Source organism: Rhineura floridana, chromosome 5, assembly GCF_030035675.1.
Source record: "Rhineura floridana isolate rRhiFlo1 chromosome 5, rRhiFlo1.hap2, whole genome shotgun sequence".
NCBI lineage: Eukaryota > Metazoa > Chordata > Lepidosauria > Squamata > Rhineuridae > Rhineura > Rhineura floridana.
The window spans coordinates 79,141,247-79,166,166 of NC_084484.1; the positions used below are offsets into that span (position 1 = coordinate 79,141,247).

The following is a 24,920-nucleotide window of genomic DNA, read 5'->3' on the forward strand; positions in this document are numbered from 1 at the left end:
CTTACAAATACCTTACTGGGGAGTAAGCACTCTTCATTGACTTCCATTGTCATTTTGTTAGACTGATCTTTTTTCTGGCATTAAATTTGGCCTGGATCAGGACCTGCCAGATTGCTCCAAACATGAGTCCCCCCTTGGCCCCTCCTCTGACATGCCCCCAGAATGCCCGTTTTTGCCCTTCCGCTGGGCTTCCCCAGTGGACCCTGGCTGAGCCAGTTGAGCCTGCATGTTCCTGGCTCTGCTGTCCTGCTCCTAAGCCAATTAAAAGACATGCATTCACAATATGAACAATATTATCTCTATTGGTTATTTGTGGCTGAAAAAATGCTTTAAAAATCTTGACTTTTAAAACAAATCAAATACTGTATTTTGTATGTTATGAGGCCTTTACATATATCTACCCTTGAGCTCAGTATTTCTTAGAATGCCTTCACCTTTAATGTCACCTTATTAGTAAATTTCACTCCTATTTGGTCTTCTAATTCATCAGGTCATCCAGTGCATCTTGAAACTGCATTAAGGATACCATGTAATGGTGTTATACAAATTTCAGTATAACCCATCTATAATGATAGTAGGAACTAAAGTTTTCTGTGACTGAGAAAGCAATTGAAGCTTAGTGCAGCAGCCATTTAAAATCAGTTACTATTATTATTATTATTGTTAATAATAATAATAATAATTTGTTGTGTGCCTCCAAGTCGACTGCGACTTATGGCGACCCTATGAATCAGCGACCTCCAAGAGCATCTGTCATGAACCACCCTGTTCAGATCTTGTAAGTTCAGGTCTGTGGCTTCCTTTATGGAAGCCTTCCTCTTTTATGTTTGGCCTTCCACTTTTTCTACTCCCTTTTGTTTTCCCCAGCATTATCTTTTCTTATAAATCATGTCTTCTCATGATGTGTCCAAAGTATGACAACTTCAGTTTCATCATTTTAGCTTCTAGTGATATTTCTGGTTTAATTTGTTCTAACACCCAATTCTTTGTCTTTTTTGCAGTCCATGGTATGCGCAAAGCTCTCCAACAACACCACATTTCAAAGCAGCTGATTTTTCTCTTATTTTTCACTCTCCAACTTTCAAATCCATACATAGAGATTGGGAATACCATGGTCTGAATGATCCTGACTTTTGTGTTCAGTGATACATCTTTGCATTTGAAATAATAATAATAAAATTTGTATCCTGCCTTTCCTCCAGGGTACTAAAAACACTATAAAACATCATAAAAACAGACATTAAAATATATTAAAACAAAACATATTTAAAAACATCTTTTTTTAAAAAAAATTAAAAACATCTTAAGCAATTCCAACACAGACACAGACTGGGATGAGGTTTCTACTTAAAAGGCTTGTTGGAAGAAGAAAGTTTTCTGTAGGCACTAAAAAGATAATAGAGATGGCACCTGCCTAATATTTAAGGGAAAGGAATTCCAAATTTAGTGTAGATGCCACTACACTAAAGGTCCTCGTCCTATGTTGTGCGGAACGGACCTCCAAATAAGTTGATATTTGCAGGAGGCTCTCACCTGCAGAGCACAGTAATCAATTGGGTGTATAAGAGGTAAGATGATATTTCAGATATCCTGGTCCCAAGCTGTATAGGATTTTTGTATACCAAGATCAGAACCTATAGAACCTATCAGAACCTATATAACCTTGTAGCTAATGGGCAGCCAGTGCAATTCTTTCAGCAGTGGGGTGACATGTTGGTAATACCCTGCCCCACTGAGAAGTTGCGCCACCATATTTTGCACCAGCTGCAGGTTCTAGACCAACCTCAAGGGTTGTAGTACGGATTGTGTTGTGTTAAGAATCAGTCTTCTGTGGCATCATTTTTTAAAGTTTACAGCATCAAATATTATACTTGCTTCTGTCCTTGGGATAGTAATGAAAATATTTGATAAAATGGACCCCAAAACCAAGCAATTCCACTGGTTACATCTATCATTACTAATGACTTAAATTTTTAATTAAAAAATTGCTTGCAACAAAAGTTGAAAAGGGCTTATTTATCCATTATATTTTAAGGCCTTTGCCATCTGCAAAATCTAATTAGAATGATAACTTTATACAGTTTTCTCCATATACTGTATCATTTATCATGCAAAAGTATCCACCTCTAGGGCTTATTTCTTGTTGATGGTTGTTTTGTGAATAGTATTATTATATAGTTTAGTCACTAAGTGGCACTGGACAGTTGTATTTGGGTAGAGGTAGAAGTTTCCTGTTGCTGTTCTGGTATTGTTGAAGACAGACAATAAAGTTCTTCTCAAGTTCCCTGACAAGTGAGTCCTCTAAGCCTTCTGAGGTTCAAAGGAGTTCATTGCAGCAGATTTGTTTATAGTTCAGAATCAATTGTCATCAAGCATTTTATACCTCAGTCAGTACCAAGAATGTTAATATAGAGAATAATGTTCCATGTTTGCATGCACATAATCCTTATTCAAATCTGGAACCCCACCAATAAGGGACTAAGAGAATGGGGGATTTATTCCACACACCACTCCATTCCTGAAGAGCTGATTGGGAGGATTCCAATTTTTCAAAAGAGCTATGTGTCTGTAGCCCCATTGTTAGGTTGAGCTGGGGAATCATACATGTAGCCTATGTTTATGTGCATAATTTCCTATCATTCTAGGTCTATACATGTGGAAAGCTTCTTCCATATTTGTAGCTCTAGCTGGAATGGCAATGTAAATGTGGAAATATTAAACACAAGCATGTTACCGCATTCACTGGGATTTAGACGGCAACCATTCTAAAAGATCTGTTGCATAAAAATACCCTCAATAAGAAGGTAAAAATGCTTCATATGTGGGTTGAATCCAGCACCACTGCTCATGCAATGAGACTTCTCTTTCCTCTCCTTTCCCTGAGCAGTTCAGAATCTGCTCTAGAGGGTTTCCGCATCTCTCTGGAGCAGATTTTGAGGGTGTGCAGGGGACTGCAGGGGACATGAAAGGAGGCAAAAGTTCTGTTACAGAAGTGGAAGATTGTTGGGCAGTCAGAATGGCAGCAGTAGATACAACTCAATGTCAGGTGGTGTAGTTTTGCAAATTAGTTTAAATAGCTTTTGGGTAAGGGAATAGTAGTCTTTATTTTGTTTTTGTCAGATGTTATTGATTAAAGCACATATAGACAAATGTTGAGGTTGGCAGGTAAACAGATCCTTCCTGAAATTGACTTGTGGATACAATAGCAAATAGAAAATAAAATTATTTGTTATGATGCATAGTTGTGGTCAAACATACATGTTTATTTAGCGGATAAAAGGTGGTGTCTTTTCCTGGAACGACTGGAACTTAAAATGGCTGTCAGTGAATGGAGAGGGTATATTTTTTCCTGGGTAATTCAGAGTGCTATATTTTCTTTCTTCTAACCAGCAAAATGTAACCTTTCCAATTTGGATGTAAATGAAAGGAACATGGAAGTTTAGCTCTGTGATAAGCTCCAAATAATCGAAATAATTTTTAAGCTTTGATCTCAAAAACCCTGCTGCTGCTGCTGCTGCTGTTTTTTAAATTATTATTTTTATTATTATTTGCTTAGCATAGCATCTAGTTCCTTATATAGACCTCAAACTCATACATTATTTGCTTTGTGTGTCAACTCAACCTGCAACACTCACAAAATACTAAATGGTATTGATAAAGTATGCTAATATTTAACATATTACTTTTGTTAATGAATAATATACAGGAACAAAAATACTGTTCTATAATCTATGGTATATCATACTCTTTAGGTAATATTTTCCTTGTTAATAGCAAATATCACCAGATTTGGCACAATCTGATAAGGAGCAAAGGATCACTCCTATGCTATTCAGATCACTGTTTAATATGTAAAATTAAGCTGGGTAGGTTGGGAAAAATACTTGGGAATAAACAAACAGGCATTACTACAATACAATATTAATACAGTAATAATACTAGAAATGTGAATTGGTAGTAAAACCATCACATTGTACATGACTGGTTTGTGGTCTGGTACAGGTATAACATTTTCAGTCTCTAACCCTTGAATGTAAAATTTTACATACTGCTTCTAAATTCTAATTCATCTGGCACTCCCTTTCTTCAGCTACAGGCCTGGCTGCTTACAGATACGTTGCATAAATGTATGGTTATTCACATTCTGTAAATAGTACTTTGGGACAGAAAAGTGCAGAAGCCTAGAGAAATCCATCAGCTTCGTAGGCAGTGGGACTATAACTTTGGGCTCTAACTTAAGAGCAACCATAGAACAACTAATACCACAATGAAAGCAAGAAACACATTCATAGTATTCTGCAGTAGGCTTAACCACTAACAGGCCATGTGACCTCTACTTATTTATAACCATTAAGGCGGCATGGGGTGGGTAGTTGCTAGACCGTATTATTCAATCGGATAAAAGATCAGTGCCATGCCATATATTTTTTGTTAGCTCAAGATCCTAGGTTCAGTTGGAAGTGTCTTGGTTAAGGAGCCATGGCTAATTGAAACTGCTACTCAAAATGTTGAAAAACTATTAGTGAGTTTGGAAGCCTGTTTATTTTTTAAAGTATCTGTGAATTGTCCACACCATTCACATGATATGTTGAATCTTTAAAACAATCCTGTGCCATGGTCCACTATTCCCAATGTGCTGAGGGAGCTATGCATTTACTTTTACTATATATATATATATTTTACAAAAAGGGAAAAATCATTTTTACAGCAGTATTTTAAATGTATATGTTTATTGGCATTAAATTTCTGAAAGGAATACTATTCGAGGCAAATAAGTGTCTACCTCTGCCTTATATAATGAGGTTTTTAAAACTATTATTAAAATCTTATGGAACCATTCATACTCTAAAAGCTATTAGGTTCGTAGTGCATAGTAATAGTAAATGTGGCTGTTGTTTATTCCCCATGCTGTTTAACATCTACATGAAGCTACTGAGTGGGTTGTCAGCAATATGCTGATGATACACAGCTGTCTTTCCCCTTTGCATCTGTAGGCATGGCAATGGATGTGTTAGCGGGGTGGTGAACCTTTGGCACTCCAGATGTTGCTGAACCACAACTCCCATCATCCATGTCCATGGGCCATGCTTGCTGGGGATGATGGGAATTGTAGTTCAGCAACATTTGGGGTGCCAAAGGTTCGCCACCCCTGGTTCGGTAATGGACTGGATGAATGCCAATAAATTGAAGCTTAATCCAGATAAGACTGACGTGCTGTTAAGGGTGGGTCCCTAGATTGCTTGGGTGGAGCTTGGCCTGCTCTGGATGGTGTTACACTCCTTCTGAAGAAGCAGTTGCCTGCCTAGCTTGGGGTACTTCTGGATCCATTACTGTGGCTTGAGGTTCAAGTGGCCTTGCTGGTACAAAGCACCTTGCAAGAGCTTCATATAGTTGCCCATCTCTGCTTATCTGGACAGGGATAGCATAAATTCTGTTGTCTATGCTCTGGTAACCTCTGGGTTAGATTACTGCAATGGCTGCCTTTGAAGACAGTTTGGAAACTGCAGCTGGTGCAGAACCCAGCAACCAGATTGCTGACTGGGATAAGATGGTATAACATCTATTCTGGCTTGACAGTACTGGCTACCTATTAGCTTCTGGGCTCAATTCAAAACGCTGATTTTGACCTATGAAGCTATATGTGGCTCAGGACTAGGGTTGCCAGGTCTCCAGGTTTTGCCCAGAGACTCCAGTTTTTCAGATCCTGTCTGGTCTCTGGGTGAGTCACCTTAATCTCCAGACACTTAGGTTTCATTTTTTTAAATAAAAAGTTTCTAGGTGGTCTGGTTCAAAAGATATAAACCAGTTACTCCCCTGCAACTTAATTAAGGAGTCAAACAAGTTTAAATTTTAGTGGATTGTTGAAGAGGGCAATTTATTTGCCTGATTCATAACCTGTTTTGAAAACCTTCCCAATATGAAGCTTTTCTGGGATAAAGCTGCAATACTAATTCCACATACCTGGGAGTTAACCCCATTGAATTAAGTTGGACTTACTTTTGAGTAGACATGGTTAGGATTCTGCTGAAAATCAATGGGACTTTTGAGTGAATATAGAAAAGGATTGTGTTGTAAATTTTTCTCTCCCCCTCCGATCCGTTTTTTTTAAAGCAGTTAGGCAGGGCTTACTTAGATGTTACTGCTTTTATTTGACAGGAAATTAATTTTTTTTTAAAAAAAAAGTTCTGCAGTGGCTGGTTTGACAATAAACTATTATGTATTTTTACATCTCCAGAGTGTGTGTGTATATGGAATATTTCCAACAACCCTGTGAGGTAGGGTTGGAAACCAAGGCAGCTCACAACAAGAAATAAAGCCATTTAAAATCCAATAACCATAAAACAAGTATAAAATAGTTGCAAAACAGCTTAAAGTGGCATGATTCTGAATTTTGGATTGGGTGAGTGAAGTTCCTTATCACTGAATTGCAGTCCCGTGCATGCTTCCCTGTTTGAGTAAGCCCCATTGAATACATTGGGACTTGCTTCTGAGTAAACATGCATAGGATTGCACTATAAATATCTTTACAGATTGTGTAAATAATAAACATTTTGACATTCATGCTTATATAAGTATTTCTTCATACCATGTCTTGATATGAATCTGATTTCACACTATGGTTGTAAATTATTATTTACAAACGATTATTTCCTCTACATTTTAAGTGTGTCCTTCTTCCTTGGGGTGGTCATGGTCCGCTTCTGTTGCTTTCACCCTGAGGGGCAGTTTAGCCTGAGAGATGGTGTGTAGCCCATCATCACCCGGTAAACTTTGTAGCTTATTTCCATTTTAAAATTTAATTAAAGTGATTTACATGCAGGCAAAGTTTATGAAGTAATGCAGATCCACATAATATATTTAAAGCTGAGCTTGGAAAAGTTACTTTTTTAAACTACAACTCCCATCAGCCCCAGCCAGCATGGCCACTGGATTGGGCTGATGGGAGTTATAGTTCAAAAAAGTAACTTTTCCAAGCTCTGATTTAAAGCACATCCATCTCGCATTTGAAGCACTTGACTTTCCCCAGAGAATCCTGGGAAGTGTAGTTTCCCCCTCAGTTATAGTTCCCATCACCCTTAACAAACTACAGTTCCCAAGATTCTGTAGTGGGATTCATGTGCTTCAAATGTATGTTGACTGTGCTTTAAATGCATAGTGTGGCTCTGCCCAAGTATGCTGTGCATTCATTAGTGAATTGACAATAACAATTTTAAAAGATACTTTTCAAAACAGGGCTGTAGCTCAGTGATAGGGCACATGCTTTGCATGCAAAAGTCCAAAATTCTATCTATGGAAGAGACTATTGCCTCGAATCTTGGAGAGCCAATGCCAGTTCATGTCATCAGTACTGAGCTAGATGGTATCAAATGGCCTGGCTCTGTATAAGGCAGATTCTTTTGTTCCAAAAGAAGAAATAGGCCCAAGGGCCACAGTGACTCCGAAAAATATGTATTTTATTTACAACATTTATATACTGCTTTATCGTAAAAAACCTCAAAGCGGTTTCCAGAAGGAATTAAAACCATAAAATTATTGGCAAAAAGTGTTAAAGTTATTAAAAATATTCAAAATAATAAAAGTAACAATGAGTTAAAAACAGATAAAAAAAGTAATAGCTTCTACATGCCTGCGTAGGCTTGCCTACACAAAAATGTTTTTAGAAGGTGCCAAAATGAGTACAATTAAGGCACTTGCCTAATGTAAATAGACAGGGATTTCCAAAGCGTAGGTATAAGAGCAGAACAAGTATTATGTGGAACCTGTAACATGGAAAGCACACCTTGAACTTGGCCTGGCAGCAAATTGGCTACCAGAACAGATTTCAGAGCAGAGGTATTATGTGCTGCTAAGGTCTCATCCATGTCAGCAATCGTGCCGTAGCATTTTGCACTGATTGTAGCCCCAGGCCAGGTTGTGCTGCATGGGTATTTCTGTGACCTTGGCTGATTGGCTGCCAGAAGTTTTTTAGTTTTGTTAGGAACCCTGACTTGTGAGATGCTGAGTTTTCTGTCTTACTCATAGGAATCTTGTTGTGGTAGGAAATCATCACTGTATTTTGTTTTTCTGTTTGCATTTCATTTACACCTGACCTTACTGCTTTACATCCATAGACGCAACAACAGTGATTCCATGTAGTCAGCTGAACCCTCTTAAACCCCCTGATGATGCACCTTGTTATTTGCATGATGGCTTGTTTCTTGCCCAATAGTGGTAAAAGAGAATTCACATACCATTCCCAATCTACTGCCTGTGATGGTAGACCAAACCATGTGTGTTTTCTCTCTGTCAAGTATTACTTATTGGAATTGGGTGGCTGTCAAAGTGAGTTTATAGCAGCCCACAGAATTGGCAGGAAAGTGTAGAGAATCTTCTTAACTCTTACTCATTTCTCAAACCTCTCTCTGCAGTGAAGGATCAAGTCTGTAAAGACTTTTGGAGCAGCCATTTTAAAAGGCAGGCAGGGCATTCGAGGCAGGGGATTGCGAACCCTGCTTTGATGGATATCGTTGCAGAGGGTCCCTAGTCAAGCATTACCAATAGCACAGTCCTAACCATATCTACTCAGAAATAAGTCCTGTTCACTTCTATGGGTCTTAGTCCCTTAGTAAATGTATTCAGAATTGCAGCCTTCAGGGGCATACCTTTACTCCTGAGTGCTCCCATCTAACATCTCCACAACATTAGGCTATCTTCCGACAAGTGACTGGCCTGGCCTGAGGGCACTTAAACCCTTTTTGCCAGAAGCAAGTAGGCTAGATTAAATGTTCCTTACCCAGGCTCTCTAAGCAGGTGAGAAGGAATGATCCCATCACTTCAGCTGGACCTGGAAACACCCTCATTTAGCTAAGATTTCTATCTTAATTTCCAGATAATTTTTTTTGTTTGAGTGGTTTGCTCCAAGCAACTGCAGTTGATGCTTAATGTATCATGCTTAATAACATCACTAGGGCCTGCCCCTATGGTATCACTAAGGCCCGCCTCTGAAATCTCAGGGTTTGGGATGCTTCTGACCTGGCAACCCTACTCAGGACCTCAAGTACTGCCTCTCCCCGCATGAACCAACTCATTCATTTTCATTTGCCCTCTCTGAGGGAGTACTGTGAGCCACGCAGGGAGGCAGTGGATAGACGAGGGCGAAACAGAGGATGAGGACTTGGACTGGGAACCCAGGGAGGGGCATACAGTGAGGGGGACTCACAGGGCACCCCAGCCCCCATCTTTGACAGCTCAGTCCCCTTGGCTCATGCTTACCCGCCTCCTTAAAGTTCCACCCAGTATTTCACCAATCCCTGCTCACCCCAGAGAAGCTACCAGACCCCCACAGAGCACCTGAGTCTCCACCCCCACCAGTCGTGATGGTCAAGAGGATTATGAAGTGGAGCAGATCCTTGACTCCTGCCGGCATCAAGGAAAGCTGCAATATCTGATTCATTGGAGGGGGTTTGGTCCAGAGGAAAGATCCTGGGAGGTGGCGACAGACATTCACATGCCAGATTTAGTGAGAGAGGTTCATGAAGCTTATCCAGACAAGTCCAAGCCCCCAAGGTGTGGTGGGGAATTGGCATGGGGGGATGATGGTGTGAGGGGGCGGATAGAGAAGGGTGAAAGAGAGGATGAGGACTTGGACTGGGAACCCAGGGAGGGGCAGACAGGGAGTTGGACTCATAGGGTGCCCTGGCCCCCATCTTTGACAGCTCAGCCTCCTCAGCTCCTGATCCCCCTGTGGAAGCTCCACCTGGCCCGTCTGACACTCTTCAATTGGATACACCCCCATTGGCTGTGCCAGAGGCATAACCTCACACGTCAGATGTTTCCCAGTCAAGCACTGCCCAGGTTCCCATGCCTGAACTGAATGTTAGCAAGCCCCCTCCATTGGAGGGAGAAGTTGAGATCAAGCCACCTTCGCCCTGCTCTCAGCGGCAGTTGAGGTGGAAGTTCAACAGTTGGAGCTGAGGTGGAGTCTTCATTTGTGCGTACGATCCAAGCCTGTTTAAGTTGACTTGGGGGGGGGGACCTGGTTGCTGAGTCAACGTCTTAGAGTCGCAGAGTCATGCTTAGTCAGAGCTTGAGCAGAGCTGAGTTCCTAAAAATAGTAGTTAGGTTAATAAGGCTGACTGCTTTGGATGTATCTATTACTTTAATAAAAAAGAGAAAAAGCCACAGTCAAGTCTGAGTCTGAATCCCTTGACTTTGGGCAAGACAGGGAGGTGCGAATGGGCTTTTTCAGTGGTGGCTCCTTGTTGTGGAATGGTCTCCTAAGGGAAGCATGCCTGGTGTCATTGCTATCTGTTTTTAGGTGCTAGGCAAAAATATTATTTCCCTGGGCATATAGTTTTTAATTGGGAAGGTATTTAGATATGTCAGTGGCCTTTGTTGTGCTTATACTTTAAGTGGGATAGGTTGGACATGTTCCTTTAAATACATTGTCAGATAAGTATTTTAGTTCTTGTTTATTGCTATTTTTATCTGATTTTAATGTCTTGTTTTATTTTTACTGTATAGCTCACTTTGAGCCATTTGACTGCAAAAATGTAACAGATATAATAAATAACAACAATACATTTAACTCTACATATTTATAAGAATGGTTTTCTCTAACTTCTATATGTCTCCTATAACTTGACTGAAATTTGGAAACCCTATACATAAGTCCCACTGACTTCAAATCTAAGTAAATGTGTATAGGATTGTAGCCTTAGGTTTGCATAGAAGACATTTTTAGATTCTGGGAATTTCATTTTTCCTTTATAGATGATGGTGATAATAATAATAATACAGATTTCCATGCAATTTTGTATGTAATATATATTTTGGAAAGTTGTTTGTTTGTTTCCTATTCATTTGCACACTTAAGAGATCATAACCAAATTTTGCATGATGGTTCCTGAAATCAAGGAGCAAGATAAAACTGAATGGATTTTAACCACTGATTTCAAAACTGCAGTGTTGTTTTGGTTTCTTAGAATTCCTGGGTATGAGGCCACTAGTAATCTATAGAAAATATATACTCCTAGATCTGCACTCTTTCTGCATGTAATGTTAGTGTATTTTCCATGAAGTGATTTCCTATGCCTTAATAATATGCTGGAAAAAATATTTGTGTCTGCTTGTAGAAGAGACCATAAATATGATTTACTGCTGTATGGGATAATTGAGAAAGGGAATTACCGGTTATGACATTTTGTACTTCTGTATGAATTGAAATTGGAACACTGTACACAAACATGATTTTTTCTTAGGTGTTGAAAAAATTCATTTGAATTCAACCATATTAAAACACTTCAAAAACATCCAGGGGTATGGATCAATTAAGATGCCCCAAATAATTCCATATTATGTTATTAAAATACTTTAAATTAGGGTTTATTTATATACTGCTTTTTGCCCCAAAGGCGGCCTTGATTTTGAATTAATCAATACTCATTTATTTTTTCATGCATATAGCCACTTGAATTTTTGAAAGCAAGTAGCTAACTTCTAAGATGCTATGGTCTAATATGGCTATCCTTGTACAACAATTCTGAAAGAAAATGAAATTATTATGTTACTTGATCTTTAAAATGTTTCCAAAACTTAAATCTGGCTGTACATAATCCTGTGTGTGAAACTCTTAATTTTTGTCACAAATCAACCCCACTCTCTTCAATATGAAGTGACACAGACTAAGGACTAAGATCCAGTGATGACTAGTAGATGTGAAAGATTGTTTGCATAGCCATATCTTGGAAATGACCAAATCATTAAACAGTGGTGAGAAATGAATAGATACTCTTCAACACTGAATTTGCTAGACAGTGCTTGGCCTGTTAGAAAGTCATTGCATAGGCTGCTGGCTCTTACCCTTTTTTCCCTATTGCATTCAGAAATTTATATTTTGCGCTCTTATTTTAAAGCAAGTGTTTCATGGAAGAGAGCAAAGTTCTCTACCAGTGATGTACTGTAAACGTAACATTACTATCAAATGATCGTATTAAAATCACACTAGTTTTGACATAAGATCAAGAACAATCTATCCTGCCTGATTGTATATTGCAATTGATGAAATTTGACTTCAGTATTAGTAATTAAATCATGAACATCAAAAGAGCATTAATGATTTTAGTAAAGCAATGAATTGATAAAATTGTTTAATTTATGGCACTAACTTAGAAAAATATAATCCAAATGACAGTTCTTATTTTAGTTGCAAGCATTTAACCCTTGCTTGTAGAACAGGTGTCTTAGAATTTAATAACTAATATGTTAACTAAGATGTCTTAAAATTTAATAATTTAAATAACTTCTATGTTACTAAAGGCTGGTCACTGCAGTAGACTTATGTGAAATGCCTATAATACTTGTGATGTGTGTCTTTTTCCCCACTGGTATATATGTCTTGCTGTCTGATCGCATGGGGTAGCTCCATATCCACTTCACCCTCTTCCTGAAGGGTTCTGATGCTGGTGTGGAAATACCACCTGCTTGACTGCTGGCCTCCAGGCCACCATCCTTGGCAATAGGTCAACTGTAGAGAATATGGCTTGCATGAATAAGTTTTAGTTCAGTGGATAACAGACTGGAAGGCTGAGACAGCTGGCCTTGGAGGTCTTGGAGAACTTCTGCCAGGCAAAGTAGACAATGCCTGTCTAGATGAGTCACTACACTTGGACTCTGTATTGGATATACAGGGATGGGGAACCTTTTTCACTCCATGGACCAGATCTTTATCAGGATCATCCTCATGGGCCAAATTTGACAGATGACATCTCATTATTGACAGGTACCTGTCAAAATTGCTTGCAGGGTTGCCAAGTGTTTGCTGCTGCTATGTGAGGAAGAAGCTCTTCTGGGCTTTGTGCAGTAGCAGCAGCCATTTGGGAACCCTGCTGGCTTCCTACTCTCCCCTATACCGCCAGTGGTGATTGCAGCAGCAGTGGGGCTATAACAGAGAAAGAACGTTTCTTTCTCTCCCTTGCCCACCACACCCCACCTGCTGCCATCGCCATTGCCAGAAGGGAAAGGAGGAAAGCAGCCCTTGCTGCCATTGTGGGAACTGCTGGAAAGAAGAGTACTGGGGAGCTCCACTGGCTTCCTTCTCTCACGTCCCATATTGCCTGAAGGAGAAGGAAAGGCTTTTCCAAGACTCCCCTGCCCCACTTCATCCCCAGTGTTGGGAACTTAAAGCAGAAAGCGGAGAGGCTTTCACAAAGGCTCTCCCGTTTGAGCGAATGGGAGCACAGGAGCTTCAGAGGGCACTTTTGGGCTTTAATCCCTGCTCAGCTGATGAATGGGCATTAAATCCTGCTGTCTTGGCTGTGCAGTCTTGTTCCCTGCTGCCAATGCAGGATTAAACCCAGTCCTCCTGCCCATCAGCTCACCTCACTAGTAGAATGGGCATGGTTGGGGGAAATGGCCTCATGGGCCAAATTGGACCCCTTGGGGGCATCATTGGCCTGGATGTGAGAGGATCCTCACCCCTGAAGTTAAACATCAGAACTCATAATCTTTGAGGAGTTGCTGGGGCTCTAGCATGTCCCATAGCTGATGATTGCCCTGCTTTTCCAGTGCTCCCATCAGCCTTCCATTTAAATGTTGTACCACATCTAGTGTCATGGCCATTTAATTTTCCCATAATAGTCTGGAGTGATGCTGTGTCCGGGGTGCTCCAGGTAACTGTATGATATTTTAATGGTGGTGTACCCTACCAGCACTATTGGGGGCACCACTGCTGCCTGCTGCCCTGTAAGGTCTCTCTGGTTTGGGGGGGCACCAGTGTAGGAGGGCACTGTGCCAAATGCCCCCTTAAGCCTGGAGTCAGTGCTTCAGATAAATATTTTTATTAGAGAATGTTTTGATTACAGATCAATGTACAGGCAATGAAGCAGCATATAGCATTCCCATAGAGGTTGGGTGCATGCAGAAAAAGTTTTACATAAACAATAGTAGGAAGCAGCATATGATAAGGCATGCAAGTCTTTTAAGGGAAGGTGGCAAGTCAAAGTCAGCTTGCAATTAATGAATTTCAAGAGTGTCAGGAAGGGAGATCGGGGCAAAGCCAGTCTCTCCTTGCGTGGGGGCCAGTGAGCCGGGCCAGTCATCTTTCACTGATTGTAACCTCCAGTCATGGATCCTTGGCAGTGGGAGTTCTCTGAGGCAAGGGGGTCCTCCAAAGGCATTCTCTGCGGTGGTTGCTGGTGCATCTGGCATATTCAGGTAGCATGATTGTATAACGTGTGAGAATGTCACACTTAGCAGTTCATGGAGTGCAAGCTTACATACAGTAAACAAAGCAAAAATAAAATGCATAAAATGCATTTTATATAGGTAGGGGGTAAGATGCAGTGCAAACGTCTGGCATGTAAGTCATTTTTTAGGAGTTGCGCTGACAAGTCCAAGATGGATCTTCTGATGCAGAGTCTGTGGCTGGGGAGAAGGGTAGGCCCAGGCTCCTTCTGCAGGTGGTGGTTGCACATTCTCTGGGAGTATCTGAGCCATCTGGATTCTCAGCTGTCTCAGGTCTCCAAGGGGCTGTTTTCCCAGCTGTGAAAAACAATAACGAAAACAGACAAACAAGACAAAACAAAAAAGTTGGGCTTGTCCGCAACACGGTGTTGCCTCTTGGCTCTAACCCCATTGAGGGGAAGGCCAAGAGGCTGGGGCTCCCTCTTCGTGAAGGAGGAGGCAGCAATTTGTGGCTTGTCCCCTCTAGGCATAGTGGGGCGAGCCTGTGGTGGCTCCCCTCATCTGGGTTAGGAGGATGAGCCGTTTACTCAGGATCTCATTGGTCCATCCTCACAGCGATTGCGGGGATGGACCATTTGTAGCTCCCTCGCTGTGGGGTTAGGGGGGTGAGCTGATTCCTCATACTGGCGGTGGCCTGTCATGTGTTCGACATATATATCCTGGGACCACCGTGGTGTCTGAGACCATCAGCTTGTGCATGAGTTTGGCATAGCATTTGCCCACGCCACAAGCTCTCAGTATGGGTTCATTGTCAGGGTCCCAGCCTCCTAGGGCTCCGATGAGGAGAGCGTGGATGGAGACTTTGTACCCCCTCTCCCTAAGTGCATCTGCCAGAGAAGTGTACTTGCAGTGTTTGCATTCCCTGGCTTCTTTCATGGCTGCTTTTTTGTTCTTGAAGGGGATAATTATGTCTACCATGGTCGTTTTCCTCTGTTCTTCCTGGCGGATGACGATGTCCGGTCTCAGTTGACTCCCTGTGTCAGGTATGGAGCGGTTCAGGGAGATGGTGCCCATTGAGGCAGGGATGGCTTTGGCCAGGCGGTTCATCACTGCTGCTTGTCGGTGCTTCCATGCCGTTGAGTGGGGCTGGCAGCTATAGAGCATGTGTGGAAGGGTCTCGTTGGAGTGTCCACAGTGGTGGCAGCGCTTGTCTTGATTGCTAGATTTGATGGGTCCGTTGAGGCGGGCACAGTGCACAAAGTGCCAGTTGGCAAAACATGTGAAGTCTCCTCAGGGCATGTAGTGGTTGCTGGCATCCCATTGTGAGGTGACTTCAAATACCTTTCCCTGGTCCGGCTTGTTCTTAAGTGCAGTGACATACTTCTCACTCACAGACTCTTTCAGGGTGCTCTCCAGGAACCTCCTCGATCTGTGAGTGAAGAGCTGTAGTTCTGGTACGTTGCCTTGGGTGATGGTGATCTGTGGGCCTTCTGCCTTCCAGGCCCACTAGCAGTGAATGAGCTTATTGAGGCGGTGTGTCATGTTCCCGGTGCAGATGAAAAGGGAGGAGAAGTTGCTGCCATCGCGGCCAAACTCATTTTCTAGCGATCTATAGAGGAAAGTGGCCAGATCCTCCTTGGTGGGGTCCCTGGCAATTCTTTTCTGGACGACTTCTGTCAGGGTGCCATGTGCTACTGTCTTGACAGTGTTATCTGGGCAGGTGAGGAGGCAGAAAGCATGGGTGACTGCTGCAACATCACCAAAGTGGCCCAGCTTTGAGATTCCTGCTCTTCCCCGTCGCTGAGGGATGTGAAGGATGTCGTTGGTGGCCTGCTTGGGGAAGCTGAACCATTTCTTGAGCAGGGTTGTGAATACCCGATTGGCTCTGTTTAGGGCAGTTTTCTGGACAGCCGATCCTGAAAGTGCAAAGTCTATTCTGGGGAGAAGGAATGTTATGAGTGCATCCATCTTCTGCCAGTAGTGAGGAGTCAATCTTGCCAGCGCCTGTCATGATGGTGTGAATAGTTGCTTCGGGGGTCTGGTAGGTTCGGAATCTGGTGGGGGTTCCTAAGTGTTGGTAGGCCTCCCCTTCTGTGATGTGTGCTGTGGGTTGTCCTTGGATGGTGAAGGCTGTTGGCAGAATCTGGTTTTTCTGGCTACCATTGATGTGGAGTAATGCACACTTTTTGCATTGAAGCCCGGAGATCCATCCATCTGGCAGCAGTTGTGATGCTGGTCAGTATTCCTTGCAGTTCCTCTGGCTTCTCACTGACTAGCAGCAGGTTGTTGGCATAGGTGAGGATGCTGACTTTTTACTCATGCAGGCCAAAGCCTCCTGGTCCATTGGCGATGTGTCAAAGGAGAGGCTCCATGGATAGGTTGAAGGTGATGTGGCTGAGTGGGCAGCCCTGTTTCACTCTGCAGTGGATCTGGATCTCAGCACTTTCTCCTTCCACAGCATGCACGGTGGTGCTGCAACCATTGTAGAGCTCCCTGATCAGGTCGAGGAACTCCCCTGGCATGCCAAATTCAGCCAAGATGTCCAAGATATGGCGGTGTGGGACAGAGCCAAAAGTGTTGCTGAGGTCGAGCCAGGCAATGGCACATTCTCTTCTGGAGCTGCGGATGGTGTCAGTCACTGTCTGGAGCAGGAAGTTGTGTTCATGGCACCCCTTGTAGGACATGAAGCCTGTCTGCTGGGAGCCGATGGCATTGCAGGTGACCGCCCAGTGACTCTGGTGGCAATGCAGCTGGCATACATCTTGTAGATGGTGCTGCAGAGGGTGATTGGGCGCCAGTTGCTGGGATCTGTGGGGTCACCTTTCTTGTGGATGAGGACTGTCATGGCCTTCTTCCACGCATCCGGTGTGTGGTGGAATTCTTTGCAACGATTGAAGATGGAGGTGTCAGCTCTACACTGCATCAGCAGTGTCAGGGGGGGCTGGAAATTCCTGGGTCTTTGGCAGGGAAGGAAAGTCCTTAGCCAGCAGTCGGGTTGTAAATCTGCCAGGCCTATCCGAAGCGTACTTGCCGAGTCAGAAGTCCAGAAGCGAGGTCAGTGGAGGTCCGGGATCAATTGCCAAGGGGTCAGTCAAAGAGATGCTGCAGGGAAACTAGGTCTACACAAAGCCACGCCTGACGTTGCAGTCAGCAACAAGCTGCAGCCAAGGTGTGCCTTATAAAGAGCAGGATGGACAGCAGGTGTGAGCCCTCAGCGTTTGGGCCTTAAGGAGACAGGCCTGCCTCTCTTCTGCCTGACCTTCTGCTGTCTACGTTCTGCAGGTGAGGGGGGAGTATCCTGTTCACTGTCTGTGTCTGGCTGCAGGGCCTCCGCTGTCCCTGGGGTGCTCTGCAGCTGAGGGGGAGAAGGAGCTGGATTCTCAGGAGGCTCCTCCGTGTCTCCTTCTGGGTCTGCTGCTCCTGGGTCTGCTGCTGTTACTCCCGAGTCGTCCTCATCGGAGGAGTCCTCTGACGGGGCCATGACAGGAGGCTAGGACCAGGAAACCCGGGTCACATTGCTTTAGCAGGCCATACCAGATTCTGTCTTTACCTGGGACTGTGTTTTTGGCCCTTCGGAGTCTTGCCTCTACTTCCTGTGGGGTGAAGTCTATTAGGAGTAGTGCCAAGTTCTTGCTCAACTCTGGGGAGATCAGAGAGATTGGCCAGGCCTGGAGTGTCTTGTTGGTCATCTCTGTCAAAGACTGATGCAAAGTAGTGGTGTAGGTTGTCACCAGGGATTGTAGAAAAGGGAGATGGACCATTGAGAAACTATCTCACAGCCTTGGCTCCATTGGTGCGGTAGAGCATTTGGATACGTGATGCTGCCTGTGGGTCAAAGCACCTCACTGTGACATAAGAACATAAGAAGAGCCTGCTGGATCAGGCCAGTGGCCCATCTAGTCCAGCATCCTGTTCTCACAGTGGCCAACCAGGTGCCTGGGGGAAGCCCGCAAGCAGGACCCGAGTGCAAGAACACTCTCCCCTCCTGAGGCTTCCGGCAACTGGTTTTCAGAAGCATGCTGCCTCTGACTAGGGTGGCACAGCACAGCCATCACGGCTAGTAGCCATTGATAGCCCTGTCCTCCATGAATTTATCTAATCTTCTTTTAAAGCCGTCCAAGCTCCTTCCACCCCGTTTCTCCTTCCACCCCGGTGGGGAGGGTACCAAAATGCAGGGGCTCTGGGAGCTGCTTCCGTGCACCTGCCTCCCTGTCTCTCTTGTGGTTTGGCTTCTGCGAAGAGCTCACTTGTCAGAGCAGCGATGATCAGTTCAAATTCCTCAAAGGTCATGGTCTCTCCTAGCCTGGCAAGCCAATTAGACTGCCATGCTGTGGGTTGTTGGTCGCCCTGTTGCACAGCCTCCTCCGTGACAGGTGGCTCCTGTCGGTCATTGGGACTCCTCTGCTCCTCATGTCTGCACTGTGCTTGGGTGGGTGTGCGGGATGGTCCATTGTGGGAGAGGCGAGAGCTGCAGGCACTGGGTTGGAGGGGCCATCGTTCATGGTCCTGCTTGTTGATGGTGTTTCAGGAGCTGTGGGTCTTGTTGGCTCACCATTTAGGCATTGCGGTGTTGATCTTCTTTCTGGTGGCCCTTTGGCTGGGGTGCTGTCAACTTGTTTAGGGTGTGGGCTGTGTCTAGGGAGATTTTGGTGACCACCCTGTCTGTCTGCAGGCTCTTTCTGTCATGAGGTCATGGCATTCATCTGGGCTGCATTGTTGTGAGGCTGTGGCTTGGATTGCAGGGGGGTTGGTTTGGTCGCCTCTCGTTTGGCATGCTCCTGGAGGGATGGGGCGGTGGCTGCACAGTGCTGGTCCAAGGTGAGCTGCTGTTGTGTCGATGGGGGGATGCACAGTTTGCTTGATGCCTCTTGAGGATCAGCATGGACTTGGAGTAGTAATGTGCCAAATGCCCCCTTAAGGCTGGAGTCAGTGCTTCAGATATACTATGTCCAGTTTGTTCCAAGTGTGTGTATCTAATGTTGCAAATAAAAGACAAGAAGATTCAGGTGGAATTGGACAAATGTATGAGAAATATGTTTGTGACTTTTCAAACCTAGTGCTAACATAAGCCCCCCCCCCATTTCATGTTGCTCATCTTTGACAAACTCACAGGGTGCTGGGATTAAAAATGGATTCATATCTGAATACGTCTTCACATTGGGTTTGTGAAGGGATCCCCCCCATAGGTTAGATGGACAAGTACCACTGAACAATTCTCTGCTGTCTTCTGTAGTGCATGCATTGGATCATTATTTGACTCATTTGGAGCTATTTGAGCCATTTGGATATCCTTCGGTGGTATATTTGTGAGATACTGCTGTTTATTTGTAGCACATTGACCAGTCTTCCCAACCTGGTGCCCTCCATTTGTTTTAGACTATAGCTCCAATCATCCATGACCATTGGCCATGCTGGTTGGAGCTGATGGACCTTGTAGTCTAGAACACCTGGAGGATGAACGATTAGGGAAGATTGACACAGTATGTATTTGAATTAATACTGAGCTGAAATTGAAAGAGTTCACTGAGGTTAAAACAAACCATGCCCTTGGTTTGGCATAATATGTGGATATATGTGAAGAGGGTCTGCTGCCTTTAAAGTGGCATTTGCTATTTAAAGGAAGCAACCTCCACATTTCACGCAATCCCATCCCCTCTGGACAAAGGGCACTATGAAATATTTAAGAATATATCATCTGTGTTCACTTTTCAGTGATTATTTTCAAATTCTGCTTTTGTTTTTAACAATGTTATCTCTTGGACACCTTCAAGTGACAAATACATCTGATTAATAATAATTATTTGTGTATCATGGCAGCAATACACAGTGAGCGAGGAATGAAGAACATTGGATTCAATGGTCCAAGACAAGTTGTAGTCTTCAAAAATTAAAAGCAGTAGCAACTGAAAGAGGCATTGCATGGTTAACAAAAGGGAGGATGACTGTGCTTATTCTGATCAGAGGGTTCTTGATGCTAGATTGTGTATTTTCAGGACCAGTTGCAAGGTCACACAGGAACTCAGGGCTCTTGAATGTTAATTTAATTGATTAGCAAGGTGTTTTCCTGGTTGCATTAGGATGCATGGGATTTGGCTTAGTATGTTCAAGAGCTGATTAGCCTGAGATACAGAGGGTCAGGCTGTTAGAATGTTTTCTTGCCTGTATCAAAAAAGAGTTGTGACCATTTTGCCAATATCCTGCCCTAGAAAGCCAGTTCTTAAAACTGGAGTGAAGGAACAAAATGGAGGTGAATTGGTGTTCTCTGGTAACATGTGTTATTAAGCAGATACTTAGTCAGGAAAACAATGTCAATTTTGATTATTGTTATACTGGTATATCTAAACTAAGCACTTAAATAAAAAAATATCAAATGTACTTATGGGTCTTGTCCTAAGCGTTTCTCCTCACCTCTAGTGGTATAACAGCATCCCAAACTACATAGATATGTCACATTTTTAAGTATGTAAAGTTGTTACATAATGTTCTGAAACAAGTTGTGACTGCTTGCAAAATATAACTTCTTATTTGGATTTTTCCTGTATATAATAAGATAACTTGCACATACTAGGATTAAATAGCTTTCTCAGAATACACATGGGACCATCTAGTCAAGTTGAGCTCTTTTAAATCCAGTGATTGGAGAGCGTTAATCTCATGTTTAATTCTCCCATTAAAATAAATGCTACACATGCATAAAATTGTGCCCTTACTTGGATATTCAGGTGTCATGCATGCATTCTGGCTGAAGAATAAAGAGGTATTTAAAACAGAATTGTGAAATAATGATGAAACCTGCATGAAGTGGGCTAATGAGACCAAAGTAAATAGATATAAAAGAATAAGAAAATAATATAGGCTAGGTGCAAATGGACTTAACATTTCGGATATCTTAACCATATTCAGTAAGGAGTAGGCAATAGGTTTGAAACTTCTTTCTTCCCTTCCTTCTGTTTTCTCTATAAATTCCACTATCCCTCTGTAGTCAGCATCAACACTGCTGAAAGTTAGTTTAAATTAGTGTTTGAAAATGGAAATGGACTGCCTTCAAGTCGATCCCGACTTATGGCTACCCAATGAATAGGGTGTTCATGGTAAGCGGTATTCAGAGGGGGTTTACCATTGCCTCCCTTTGAAGCTAGTCCTACTAGGGCTTAAAAGGTACATGGCTTTCAGGTGATTATGAGTGGCCATAAATTAGTGGACCACTTCTTCAACCAAGCCAGAGAATTTTGTACAAGAATTTTGTTTCTGGCCCTTTTTCTCCATATTCATCAAATGTTCAAATCTTTTTTTTCAGTCTGTGAAACACTGCCTCAGTTATTCAATTTAATTTAGTTTCCAAATTGTTTACTTTACACATATAAATGATTCTTTCTTCCCTTCACACATTTTTTGTTTGTTTGTTTTTGTTTTAGGTCTCGATGACTGCCTGCAGCAGTATATCAAGAATTTTGAGAGAGAAAAAATTGGTGGGGATCAGCTGCTACGTATTACTCATCAAGAACTGGAGGATCTAGGGGTTACTCGAATTGGTCATCAAGAACTTATCTTGGAAGCAGTTGACTTGCTCTGTGCATTGGTAAACATCTCTGAGATGGGGTGGGGAGTGACTGAGAATTTTTCTGAAATAAAAAGTGAAAGTTGTGTAATAATATTGGTTGTATCTAATGATATGTGAGCAGAAGGCAAGCTGAGCGATCAGACTTTCTCTTCCCTCATCAAGCTCCTTTCAAGATCTGTCCACCCAATTTTGGGTGATCTCCCCGCCTTCTGCCATGCAGCCCCATATAAAACAGGGTTGTTATCTTCAACTAAATCCTACTCAGAGTAGATCTACTGAAATTAATGAACCTAAGTTAGTCATGTCTATTAACCTCAATGGGTCTACCACCCACAGCACCCCCCCCCCCATTCCGGATCCCTGATCTTATGAAGAATTTTTTTGGAGACGAGTACAGGAGCTACAGGATGAGGAGGGGTAAAGAAAGATTGGCTGCACGAGTTGCATTTCATTCACACAAATATTGGATATATCCTTTCAAATTTTGTTATAAAGGTAAAAATGAATTGCAGTATAAACAGCAGAGACAGATATTTTAACCTGGTCACATACAATTGATGTTAGCTTTCTGCAAACCGAAATGGTTTTCATCAAGCTAGAAACTACTGTTTCCTTTGGAGAATCAGCGTGCTTCACGCTGGGAATGATTGTTTGGTTGTACAGCCTTTATATATTTTACTATTGCTGCAAGCAAGATGCCTTCTTTTCAAATTACATAGCCAGGCACATTATTCCTAAATCTCTATTCATGTCCTATATCAGGTGTGGGAACCTTTGGTCCTCCAGAAGTTGCTGAACTACAAATCCTTGGACATTGGCCATGCTTTCTAGTGCTGATGGGAATTGTAGTCCAGCAACATCTGGAGGGCCAAAGATTCCCCACACCTGCCCTTACTCATAACATTATGAAATTATATGCTAGTTCAGCGCTATGAGAATTATGTGTGGTGTCTCTCAAAATTCAGTGTTATTGACAGTTCTGTTTAACTAAACTGTGAATAGGTAGTTTGCATTTTCAGGAGTTGTAGTAGAACTGAATACAAGATTTGGTTTTGTATAGTTTATTCTTGGCAAGACTGCTTATGATTACTCTGTGGTTAGAAAAGGCATTTACTAGCCCAGAGACCATCAGTTACTACATATGTTTTTGAACTCAGTCTTGAAGTTAAAAAACAAATTCTGTATTTGAATTCCTGGTTCAAATTACAAGGCAGAGGTAACAGGTGGTGGAGGAGACACAAGAGAAGGAATTTCACTTGCAAAACCCTGTATAGTTTTGTGATAAATAGGAACTAGTTTGAGCAAAAAGATTTTTTTTTGTCTTTGGTTATCTACAATGTGTGAATGGAAAATAGCAATTAAAGGCTCCTCTGCACCTATGATCATGATTTCGTTTAAGTTCATTTGTGCTCCTTTTAAGTAGCATCAATGTTGTTGAAGATGGCATTTCTTTAAATGTTTTAATTTGAGAACAATTGGATTTTTCTAAGTCTGGCATCAGAGGTGTTTTTTTTTTTAAGTGGTTTTAAACTCATGTATGGCTAGTTGATATTTTGTAGGCTAGTAAATTTTGTGAATCTGTTTGCAAAGTTGACTTAGCCTCCTCATGCTCCTCAATTGATATGCCACAAATGATGTAGCACAGATATGTTGTGGGCATACCTTTTATTCAATTTATTTGCAAGTAGTTTTCGTCAGCTGCACCTATTGCACAAATTCCAATCCTTTTTGGAATTTTAGGATCTTGCTGCCTTTGTCCATGTTGTAAACTGAAATATTAACTCTAAGGATGGGGCAGGTACATGAAAAGGAAGGGCTTAAAGCAGTGCCCCTTCCCTCAACTCCTGGCAACCTATTTTGAGTCTGGTGCAGAACCATTCTGTTCTTGGGTGGACTCAAAATCAGGCTCACTTTCTGGTATACCTGTTAGTCCTCCCTTGCATTTCAGCTTCACCAGCCAGACAAGCAGGATGTAGACTTTGCAGACCAGTGAAACGGGCTTGCTTCTGCCACTGGGTAGCCCCCTGATAACAAAAGGTGAAGGGTTTTAACTTCTCTCTTCCTATGCCTTAGCTTGCAAGGTGTGTGTGGGGACGACGACAAGGAGTTATTTGCTAGCATTCCATTTGAGTAATTGCAAAAGCCATAAGATTTTGTGAATACATAAAAGGAATTACTTTTATTAAGGCAAACATTCTTGTTCTGCAGATACCCCAAATCTTAGAGATAGTTTTTTCACAGCTGAAATAGAGGTGTGATAACGGATTTTCATACATGTATGTACACCAACCCATATTTCAAATGCTTAATAAACATGGCTGAAAGGTGGGATAGAAATTCAATATATTACTAAACATTTGTGACTGACATGATTTGTCTGCCCTGAAACATACTGGCCTGAAATCATAGCTGATCTTAAGAAAACTATTTCTGTAGCATTGATCAATTATGGTTATTTCACACATGCAAGACATCACTTGGTGCTACAATCATCAAGTTATGCACAATATATGTGAACTTACCTTAAGGTGGATGCCAATTACAGGTGTGCCCTGTCTTGTCTTCTCTTACTGCATTCCAACTTTGGATATATGTCAACTGTAAAACAGGTTTAGAGATTTTTTTCTTCTGTGATAGTAAGAGACGTCTACTAAGTATGTAATTAATCAGTGGGACTTAACGCTTTATGTTGTAATCATGCAAATCATAGGGACAGCAGGATGGAATATAGAGCAAAAGGTAACAAAAATTAGCCACCTTGGAACGTTCTCCTCCCCTGAAAGGCTGGCACTTATTAAATGAATAAATAAAAGATTAAGTCTCTTGTTCCTCTTCTGTTTTCATTTTGTGGAGTGCAAAGCAGGGCTGGAATTGTGTTTAATTTCTAAATATCTAAAATTGTATTCTAAGCTGTACTATTTTGTTTTCCATATAAAACTTCCAAGTGCTATTCAGGGAAAAAACATGATGTTTCCATATTACATTTCCATCTGTGTTTAAATGACACTGTTTACTAGTACATTAGCTTGTATATTAAAAATAATCTGACATTCTTCACACCTCAGCTTCATATATCTTGATTTTTAACCTCCTTCTATTATAAAAGCAGCAGTAGCAATAGCAGTCAGCTAATTGCTTCTGTAGATTTTATGCATTATCAAGGCTTCCTGAGTCCTATTCCCTGCTGTTGCCTTGC

The 24,920-nt window shown here is 42.2% G+C and overlaps 1 protein-coding gene across 4 annotated transcripts in view; it reads left to right on the forward strand.

The window, feature by feature from the left end:
* Positions 1–24,920, forward strand: part of CNKSR2 (connector enhancer of kinase suppressor of Ras 2) — a 271,527-nt gene that overhangs the window by 40,217 nt on the left and 206,390 nt on the right. For all 4 annotated transcript variants that reach the window (XM_061627286.1, XM_061627287.1, XM_061627283.1 and 1 more), the window contains exon 2: positions 21,579–21,742. In XM_061627286.1, coding sequence (XP_061483270.1) covers positions 21,579–21,742 — 164 coding nt within the window. The remainder of the gene's footprint in view (positions 1–21,578; positions 21,743–24,920) is intronic.